At 37.4% G+C, this 11,517-nt stretch overlaps 1 protein-coding gene across 1 annotated transcript; it reads left to right on the forward strand.

The window, feature by feature from the left end:
• Positions 1-917: 917 nt before the first annotated feature.
• Positions 918-2,479, forward strand: LOC117025120 (fas-activated serine/threonine kinase-like). The gene is given in 2 exon segments (XM_033110895.1): positions 918-2,367; positions 2,370-2,479. Coding segments are annotated over 2 exon segments (1,560 nt in total).
• Positions 2,480-11,517: the final 9,038 nt, after the last annotated feature.

The following is an 11,517-nucleotide window of genomic DNA, read 5'->3' on the forward strand; positions in this document are numbered from 1 at the left end:
ATGCCACCAAATTCAATAACCTAGAAAAAATGGACAAGTTCTTAGAAACATATAGCCTTACTAGGCTGAACCATGAAGAATTGGAAAATCTAAACAGACTGAACAACAGTAACGAAATTGAATCAGTCATCCAAAACCTTCCCAAAGCAAAAGTCGGTGACCAGATGGCTTCACTAGTGAATTCTACAAAACTTTCAAAGAGGATCTAACAACAATTCTGCTCAAACTCTTCCAAAAAATTGAAGAAGAGACAGTACTCCCTAACTCATTTTATGAGGCCAACATTACCCTGATACCAAAACCTGGTAAGGACAACACAAAAAAAGAAAACTACAGAGCACTATCTGATGAATAAAGATGTAAAAGTCCTACACAAAATTCTAGCAAATCGAATGCAACGATGCATTAAAAAGATTATTCATCACGACCAAGTGGGGTTCATCCCAGGGGCACAAGGATGGTTCAACATCTGCAAATCCATCAATGTGATACATCACATAAACAAAATAAAGGGCAAAAATCATGTGATTTTATCAATTGATGCAGAGAAAGCATTTGACAAGATACAACATCCGTTTATGATTAAAACACTTAATAAAATAGGTATAGAAGGAAAATACCTTAACATAATAAAAGCCATATATAACAAACCCTCAGCTAATCTTATGATTAATGGTGAAAAACTGAAGCCCTTTGCTCTACGTTCAGGAAAATGGCAGGGCTGTCCCCTATCACCTCTGCTTTTCAAATAGTGTTGGAAGTCCTTGCCAGAGCAATCAGGCAAGGGAAAGAAATAAAAGGCATCCAAACTGGGAATGAAGTTAAATTGTCACTCTTTGCAGGTGACATGATGGTATATATAGAAAACCCTAAAGACTCCACCAAAAAGCCATTAGAAAAAATCAGGCTGCGGGAAGATGGCGGACTCGATGGCCTATGAGGAGGGGGGGGGGGGGGGGGGAGGGGAGGCCGGCTCCCCCCCAAGACCGACTGAGGGAGCGACCTGCGTGGGGCCTAGGGAGTCATGATCTCCATCACCTAACTCCATGCTTCGAGTCCTGCTATCTGCCCACGCCTCTGCTATTCGGCTGTCTGGCCTGCTGCTGCTCCCACCAGTACAAACCTGTTGCCTGGGGCCCAGCAAATGCGGGGACCAGCCTCCTGGAGGAGGCCCCCATGCAGGCCCTGTGCAGGGGCTGCAGCGGCTTCTGGAACAAGCAAGGAGCCCTGGGGAGCTGCTGCGATGGCTGGGCCAGAACCCTACCAAGGTGCATGCCCACGATTACCCTGTGGCACTTTGGCTTCTGGGCCAGCTCTTGGGGTCTCGGCCACAGCCCCCTCCTGTGGAGCAGGCCACACTGCAGGACTTGAGTCAGCTCATCATCCGAAACTGCCCCTCCTTTGACATTCACACCATCCACGTGTGTCTGCACCTTGCAGTCTTACTTGGCTTCCCCTCAGATGGGCCCCTGATGTGTGCCTTGGAGCGTGAGCAAAGGTTCCGCCTCCCTCCGAAGCCACCTCCCCCTCTGCAGCCTGTCCTTCGTGGTGGGCAAAGGTTGGAAGCTGCTCTGAGCTGCCCTCGTTTCCTGCGGCGTCCACAGCAGCACCTCATCCGCAGCCTAGCAGGGGCCAGGCCACAGGAACTGACCCCACACGTGATGGTGCTCCTGGCCCAGCACCTGGCCCGGCACCGTTTGTAGGAGCCCCAGCTTCTGGAAGCCATTGCCCACTTCCTAGCGGTCCAGGAAGCCCAGCTCAACAGCAAGGTGGTACAGAAGTTGGTCCTGCCCTTTGGGCGGCTGAACTACTTGCCCCTGGAGCAGCAGTTTATGCCCTGCCTTGAGAGTATCCTGGCTCGGGAAGCAGGGATGGCCCCGCTGGCCACTGTCAACATCTTGATGTCACTTTCCCTGCTGCGGTGTCTACCCTTCCGAGCCCCGCACTTTGTCTTTTCCCCAGGTTTCATCAACCACATCAGTGGCACCCCTCATGCCCTCATTGTGCGGCGTTACCTCTCCCTGCTGGACACGGCCGTGGAGCTGGAGCTCCCAGGATACCGGGGTCCCTGCGTTCCCCGAAGGCAGCAAGTGCCCATCTTCCCCCAGCCACTCATCACCGACCGTGCCCGCTGCAAGCACAGTCACAAAGATATAGTAGCAGAGGGGCTGTGCCAGCTTCTCGGGGAAGAGAAATACCGCCAGGACCTGACGGTGCCTCCAGGTTACTGCACAGACTTCCTGCTGTGTGTCAGCAGCTCTGGTTGTGTGCTTCCTGTGAGGACCCAGGACCCCTTCCTCCTACATCCTCCCAGGTCCTGTTCCCAGGGCCAGACTGCCTCTCAGCCCACTACCCGAGACCCTGCCCAAAGCTACCCTTCGAGGAACTGGAGTCACAGAGAGGCCTGCCCCAGCTCAAGAGCCACCTACGGCAGAAGCTCCAAGCCTTGGGCCTCCACTGGGGTCCTAAAGGGGGGTGAGGGGATACACAAGGGGTTCAGGATGGCCCCCCTGTGGGGGGTGGACAATTTGCACTTTGTCTCCGTTTTGGTTTCTCATTAATGTCCCTTTCCTTGCAAAAAAGAAAAAAGAGAAAATCAACGAATATAGTAAAGTTGCTCGCTACAAAATCAACATACAGAAGTCCACTGCATTCCTATATACCAACAATGAAATCTCAGAAAAAGAAACAAAAAGAAAAACATTCCTTTTGCAATTGCAGTAAAAACAATAAAATACCTAGGAATAAACTTAACCAAGGATGTGAAAGATCTATATGCTGAAAACTATAAGACATTTTTAAAAGAAATTGAAGAAGACACAAAGAAATGGAAAGACATTCCTTGCTCATGGATTGGAAGAATAAATATAGTTAAAATGGCCATATTACCCAAAGCAATATACAGATTTAACTCAATCCCCACCAAAATCCCAATGGCATTTTTTAAAGAAATAGAACAAAAAATCATCAGATTTGTTTGGAACCACAAAAGATCCCGAATAGCCAAAGCAATCTTAAGAAAAAATAACAATGCTGGAGGTATCACACTCCCTGACTTTAGCTTGTACTACAGGGCAACAATAATCAAAACAGCACAGTATTGTCAGGAAAACAGACACATAGACCAATGGAATAGAATTGAGAACCTAGAAATAAACCCACATAAATATAGACAGATAATTTTTCACAAAGAAGCAAAAAACATACAATGGAGAAAAGACAGCCTCTTCAATAAATGGTGCTAGGAGAATTGGAAAGCCAGGGGCCTAAGAATGAAACTGGACTGCTATCTGTCACCATCTACCACTATCTATCCACTATCTACCAAAATTAATTCAAAATGGATCAAAGACTTAAGCATAAGACCTGAAACAATAAACTGCATAGAAGAAATCATAGGTACTAATCTTATGGACCTTGGGTTCAAAGAACATTTCATGAATTTGACTCCAAAGGCAAGGGAAGTAAAAGCTAAAATAAGTGAATGGGACTAAATCAAACTTAAAAGCTTCTGCACAGCAAAAGAAACCATTGAAAAAATAACGAGGCAACCAACTGAATGGGAGAAGATTTTTGGAAACATTGCTTCCAATAAGGGGCTAATATCCAAAATATACAAGAAACTCATGCAACTCAACAACAAAAAAACAAGCAACCCAATTGAAAAGTGGGCAGAGGACCTGAAGAGACATTTCTCCAAAGAGGACATACAAATGGCAAATAGACATATTAAATAATGCTTAACATCATTAATCATCAGAGAAATGCAAATAAAAACCACAATGAGAATTCACCTTACCCCAGATAGAATGGCTATCATCAACAAGACAAATAGTAACAAGTCTTGGAGAGGCTGTGGAGAAAAAGGAACTCTCATACACTGTTGGTGGGAATGCAGACTGGTGCAGCCACTATGAAAGGGAGTGTGGAGGTTCCTCAAAAAATTATGAATAGAATTACCATATGACCCAGCAATCCCTCTCTTGGGTATCTACCCAAAAAATCTGAAAACATTTATCCATAAAGACACGTGTGCTCCAATGTTCTTTGACTCTTTGTTTACAGTGGCTAAAACATGGAAACCAAAATGTCCTTGGATAGATGAATGGATAAAGAAGTTGTGGTATATATATATACACAATGGAATACTATTCGGCGGTAAGAAAAGATGAAATAGGAGCATTTGTGACAACATGGATGGATCTTGAGATTATAATGCTGAGCGAAGTAAGTCAGACAGAAAAAGCAGAGAACCATATGATTTCACTGATATGTGGTATATGAACCAAAAACAACAAAAGAACAAGACAAATGAGAAAAAACTCATAGACACAGACAATAGTTTAATGGTTACCAGAGGGTAAAGGGGGAGGCGGATGGTAAATGAGGGTAAAGGGGATCAAATATATAGTGAGGGAAGGAGAACTGACTCTGGGTGGTGAACACACAATGGGATTTATAGATGATGTAATACAGAGTTGTACAGCTGAAATCTATGTAAGTTTACTAACAATTGTCACCCCAATAAACTTTAATTAAAAAAATATATAATCATTAATAAGTGTTGATCAATTAACAGTAATTTTTATCACTCCAAAAATCACATGGACTTTTTTTTATACCAAAAGCACTGCAAGTATGCTAAAATTTCATAATTGTTTTACAGAACTGCCAACCAAGAAGCTGCTTTAAATTTTGGCTATAAACCTGGGGTGGAAGCTCTTCGGAAGAACACTCCCAAAATGTTTCTCCTGGAAGTAGATGAGGTTGTATCACTCAATATAATTTGCCAAAGGATTATTTCATTATTAATCAAGGTCAGTAGCATGTTTACCTGTTTATGATAAAGGATAAAACTGAGAAACACCCAAATGGAAGAGATACATAGAGCAAGTTATGGGGGTGTGGAGTGCATGGAAGTCCCACGCACTCTCAGAAATGCCATCTTCCAAGCACTAAGCCAAAAAAGAAAATTATAGGTAGGTAGGTAGATAGATAGATAGATAGATAGATAGATAGATAGATAGATAGATAGATCGATCTAGATATAACAAAAGTAATATGCACAGATGGAAGCTCAATTTTCTTACTGAAAAAATAATTTGGATTTTTTTTATTTTTGCAAAAGCAATATTTTAATATTTAATATATTTCATAAAATTTGATCATTTCTCTTGAAATTATGTAACACAAGGAAAGTGTGTATATATGTATTTTTTTAACCAAGCCCAATATAGTTTTTTCAGATTTTTCAGTTTACCATCTGAGTATTATCATTTTTCTTAGCATGCCAGAAGATGAAAGTTTTGCGAGGCACTAGTATAAATAAAGAATTTAGGTATAATTCCTTTGTAAAGGATGTAAACAGGTCCAACTCACGAAAGATTTCAAAAGAGTTTTTTTTGCTGGATCATTTTGCGTTTTGTCATCTCCATCATTTTCCCCAATTCTCCATCTCAAAATAATCCTGATTATAAAATCTCGGAAATAGGACTTTTTTTCTTTGCTTGTTTACAGCTTTATGCCATTTCCTATAACACAGCTGATCATTAAGAAATGAATTTGGGTTGAATACCTTGTTTAATGAATATAGAAATGATTTGCCTGATTTGATCACCGTTTTCTCAAGCTACTAGTTTTAGGAATATTTCAGAGAATAAATGAGAATGAAACACTCCCTACAGGTCAACTATGGGTGAAAGTGAGGCATACTATTTCAATATTCCTGTTAGTTAAAGACATTTTCTTATTCCTAAGTAAACTTAAGTGAACCTTGACACGTTTCCATGAACCTTATCAGTGTTCTCTTTCCTTGTTTATTCTCTCGTGCTTTCAACACTGGCATTATTTTACACTTGCTTCCCTTTCAAGAAGTTTTGAAAAGGATTTCTTTCATTTGTCCTTTCATATCCAAATGATATTTGAATCTTGAAGACTATAACATCATTGTAATGCTTTAAAATTAAATGAAGTTTGTTCCTCATGATTATGTTGACAGATACAAACGAGAGAAAATGCATGAGTGAATCTAAGTAATCTCAGTAGACTAAAAGTAGATTATTTGCTTTTCTTTCTCTGGTTGTTTCAGCAGACAAAATATCTGATAGCATCGAGATTTATACCCTTTTCAGAAAGCTGATAGATTAGTCATTGCTTTTCAGAAGTGATTATCAAGGACAGCTAAAATCCAGTCTCTTGCATCTTCGATCATGCCCAAAGCCTAACTCTCATGAAAGCTTTTTAAGTCAGAATGGGAAGATTATGAGAATTTTCCTAACCAAAGGAAAAAATAAAAGTCTTAGCCTGGGGATGATAAACAAAACGATTTTTTGGAGGCAGTCTGAAAAATATGCTTCATGCAATTATGATATGTAAAGATATTTCAAAGATTCAATTTACAAGCTTCTAACTTAACTTTAGAAAGTTCTTGTATTTCACTATCAGTTTAAACTGAATTAATTTAAACTACTAGCCTTAAAAAAATATTTTTTCTTCTCTTTTGTACACATTTAGTTCGTTCTGCCCTCAATGACCTCAGATTGAGAGAGAAATTCTTTGTCTATTACATGAAATTTTGTAAAAGAATAAAATAAAAATAAATAATAATAATAATAAAAGCCATTTTAAAATCTATATTAGATGAATAATAGTAAACTTCATTCTGTCATTTTTGCTATTAGAAGTTATGACCACAGAAGGCTGGCAGCTCAGGGATATCCTAGTTTTAGAAAGTTCAATCAAGTTGGCAGCCTGAAAGGGAGGAGACATCCTAGAGTGGTGAAAAGAATCTCCTTGCTGGTGGGTGGGTGGTTGCACATGAAAGTACTTTGGAAAGTAAGATTTGTGTTCTTCTAAGTGAGAATCGCTCATGAGAATGTCTCTGAGTTTCTCAGAAGAAACCATGAATCTTGAACAAACCAGAAAAAAGACAGGTTGTTCTTTTATGTCACGAACACTTTACCATTTGTAATCTAGGCATAAGTACGTTTTTGTTTTTCTTTAATTGGCATTCACCTTTGAAAAGGGTGACTTTAAAAAATTCAATAACTTTTGCAAAACATATGAAAGAATGTTCTTTTAGTTTTCAGTCTCTTCCTAGTTCTGTGAGGTCCAATTAAAAAAAAAAAAAAAAACTGACATACTTAGGATAGGGTCATACCAAACAGAATCATATCATTCCAAGTCATTGTAATAATTTTCTTCTGCGCAAAAATTATTTTAAATTTTGGTGGGGGGTGTTAGTGAGGGTGTTTCATACACAATTCATAATTTATATAGTGAGATCATAAATGTAAAACTAAATCATATCACCCAATTTTTCAATCATCAGTAAGGCAATGCATACAAAATAGAGTAATAAGAATCCATTCTTGTTTGAAAGAAAGACCCTCAAAAGAGATTCACTTCAACTTTCTCACTGTCAGAAAATATTTTACTATTTGCTAACTCAAACCTGTCATGCTTAATAAGTCTAGTTTCCTCTTGTCTGTCTTCAATATAAGAAAAATATTGATTACCATGCTTTCAGCAAGCCCTTCATATATTTGAAGATTTATTAAATAATTCCTCTTTAATAGTTAAATTCCTAGTTTTGTCATTGCTCTATACTTTATTCAATTTACCTCTTTCTTTGGAACAGAAAGAGAATTTAAAGTCTTAACCTGGGGATGATAAACAAAACAAAATTTTTCTAATTTACTTCCTTACCTTGAAATTTTATTTTTCAGCTGACAAAAATTTGTAGTACTATGACATTGAGAAACTTTTTGGTTTAGAACTGATATTGGCTATAATCTATAACTCTAAAAGTTGACAAATGGTTCATAATATTTCACTACATTGTGTTTTAATTTAAAAAAAGAATACTATCAATGCCATTTTCCTTTTGACAGTTGTTTCCTTTTTCTCCTTGCCATATTTTCTAATACAGTTGAACTTTTCAACTTTTCCTATAGTATACTGCTACTTAAATGAGAGCCAAACTTACACTTAAGGTTTGTAATTAAGTTTTATTAAGTAAAGAAATGTATAATGTCAAAACTATATTTGATAACTTATCCTTTCTTCTCTTTAGTAACATCCTGTTGTTGTTTTGCTTTACACATATCTTACAATATATATTTTATCATCAAATAATTTTGCTTTGGCTATTTCCTCCCTAGCTCACCAAGTTATAGTCATTCTTAGTATTTTAATAATTTCAAATATTATGTGCATTTGGATTTATAAACTTAATACATATTAGGGCATTGTTATTATTATTTTTTTTATAATTCTTCTGCAATTTGAGTGGTAGAGCCTTAAAAAGAATTGTCTCTCTAAATGGATAGGCTTCAAATATTTATATTTAAATGAGGTAAATAAAATATTATAAATTGAAATTATTTGCATCCATGTTATAAAACTGAATTGAATATAACATTTAAAAATTATTCAATAATCACATTAAGAATAATATTTAAAATCAATTAAAATGAAAAAGTTATTATTATTTGCCAGAGTTAGAGAACATTACATATAAACATATAAGCATGTGTGTGTGTGTGTGTGTGTGTGTGTGTGTGTGTGTGTGTATTCAGAGACTACAGGTTTTCCTTATTCAGTGGCCCTTTCTTCTGTAGTAAGAGACTCAAAGTTATTTCAGTGTTGCAATATACTCCACTTAAAGTTCACATTCCCTGCTCTTCCTGGTTGCTAAATAGTCCATGTGACTGTGTCATTTCCCAAAAATGTTTAGAAGAATGTGTAGGTAATGGAACCACAACAGCCACTTTGGACATGGAATAATCTGGACCATGGTAACCAGCGCTGCAGAAAAAAGAGCAGAAGGAGACAGACAGGCCTATACTCCTATTATCATAGTCACTATGCCCTCCCAGGACTCCCCGCTTCTATTTATTCACGTGATAGAAATTATAATCTTATGTTTAAGCCACTTATTTAAAGTCAAGAAATGTATCAAAATGTAAGGAAACAAAAATGGAGATTGTCTTTCTTAGTTGAAATTTTGAAGTCTAGTAGACACTGGTGCACTGCTCAGATTCTGCCTCAGCATTGAAGCACCTCTTCCTCATACCACTGGCATTGTAGCCAGCTGGCAGTCTTCAGCTGTTGCCAACTCCAAGAATTGTCCTTTGCTGGAAATAAGTCACCCTACCTAGGGTCACACCTTTTTTTTTGGAGCAACTGGCATGCAGAGACTGGTTAACGCAGGGTTATAAATCCCTGGCCTCAATGCCTCAACTAGGGATAATTTGAGGGCATTCCAGCTTCAAGCCTCTTCATGGTGTCTGCAGGGGCTTTAGTCAAGCCTTCATGGCTGCCTAACTTTTCATACGCCCATTCTTTTTTCCTTGACTTCCCCCACAGTCTGTGAGTGTCAGAGCATGTCCATACACAACTCCTGCACACTGATTGCCATCTCAGAGTCTCCTTCCTGGAAACCCAATCTGCATTGATATTAAAAGAAGCATTAAAGATTAAAGTATAATTTAGAGAATTTGGTTGCAATGGTCAGGGTGTTAAAAGAACAAATGTTTCCAAAACAATCTATAGATTCAACACAATCCCTATCAAAATACCAATTGCATTTTTCACAGAACTAGAACAAATAACCTCAACATTTATATGGAATCACAAAAGACCCCAAATAGCCACAGCAATCTTGAGAAAGGAGAACAAACTTGGAGATACCTGACATCAAACTACATTACAAATCCATAGTAATCAAAACAGCATGGAACTGTCATGAATACAGACACATAGATCAATGAAACAGAATAGAGAGCCCAGACATAAATCCAGACCTATATGATCATTTAATCTATTAGAAAGGAGGTAAGAATATGCAATGGGGTAAAGACAGTCTATTCAAAAAATGGTGTTGGGAAAACTAGACAGACACATGCAAAAAAATGAAACTGGACCACCTCCTTACACCATATACAAAACTCAAAATGTGTTGAAGACTTAAATATGACTCCAAATCATAAAACACCTAGAAGAAAATATAGGCAGCAAACTCTCTGACATTCCTCTTAGTAATATATATATATGTATATATATATATATATATATATATATGTATGTATATATATATATATACACATATATATATATATATATATATATATATTTCCTCAGGCAAGGAAAATGAAAGCAATAATAAACAAATGGGACTACATCAAACTAAAAAGTTTTTGCATAGCAAAGGAAACAATCAACAAAATGAAAAGACAACCTACTGAATGGAAGAAGATATCTGCCCGTGATACATCTGATAAGGGGTTCATATCCAAAATTTATTAAGAACTCATACAACTCAACATCAAAACAACAAATAATCCAATTAAAAACTGGACAGATGAGCTGAATAGACATTTCTCCAAAGAGGCATACAGATGGCCAACAGACATGAAAAGATGCTCAAAGTCACTAATCATCAGAGAAATGCAAATTAAAACCACAATGAGATGTCACCTGTCAGAATGGCTATTATCGATAAATCAATGAACAAGTGTTGGCGAGGATGTGGAGAAAAGGTAACACTCGTGCACTATTGGTGGGATTGCAGATTAGTGTAGCCACTATGGGAAACAGTTTGAAGATTCCTCAAAAACATTAAAAATACAACTACCTTATGACACAGCAATTCCACTTCTGGATATTTATCTGAAGAAACCCAAAACACTAATTTGAAAAGATATATGCACCCCTATGTCCACTGCAGCACCATTCACAATAGCCAGGATATGGAAGCAACCTAAGTGCCCATCAATAGATGATTGGATAAATAAATTGTACATTTATACAATGGAATATTACTCGGCCATAAAAAAGAATGAACTCTCATCGTTTGTGACAACACAGATAGACATAGAGGGTATTATGCTAAATAAGTCACACAAAGAAAGACAAATACCATATGATCTCACTTATATGTGGAATCTAAAGAACAAAATACATAAACAAAACGAAACAGACTCATAGATACAGCGAAGAAACTGATGATTGCAAGATGGGAGGGTGTTGGGGGTCTGGATGAAAAAGGTGAAAGGATTAAGCAGTACAAATTGGTAGTTACAAAATGGTCATGGGGATTTAAAGTAAAGCATAGGGATACAGTCAGTAATATTGTAATAACTATGCATAGTGCCAGGTGGGTACTAGACTAATTGAGGGCATCACTTTTTAAGCATAAATGTCTAACCACCATGCTGTTCACCTAAAACTAATATAAAATAATATTGAATGTCATCTGTAACTGAAAAATAAAAATAATTTTAAAAGAACAAGTTCTTCATCTCTCATAAATGTACACATTGTTTGTAGTTTGGTGATAGAAAGTAAAGCAAATGAAAAATAAGAAGAATTAAAACCAATGTTTCACTTCCCATTTATTATCGTAGAATTTTTTGGAATATTTTTCCTCATGTACAAATAAAACTTTTATTTAAAAATTCACAACAGAAATCAATTCAATTCAATGAATTTTTGAGCATGTGTTATACAACGAAT

Source organism: Rhinolophus ferrumequinum, chromosome 7 (genome assembly GCF_004115265.2).
Source record: "Rhinolophus ferrumequinum isolate MPI-CBG mRhiFer1 chromosome 7, mRhiFer1_v1.p, whole genome shotgun sequence".
In the NCBI taxonomy this organism is placed as follows: domain Eukaryota; kingdom Metazoa; phylum Chordata; class Mammalia; order Chiroptera; family Rhinolophidae; genus Rhinolophus; species Rhinolophus ferrumequinum.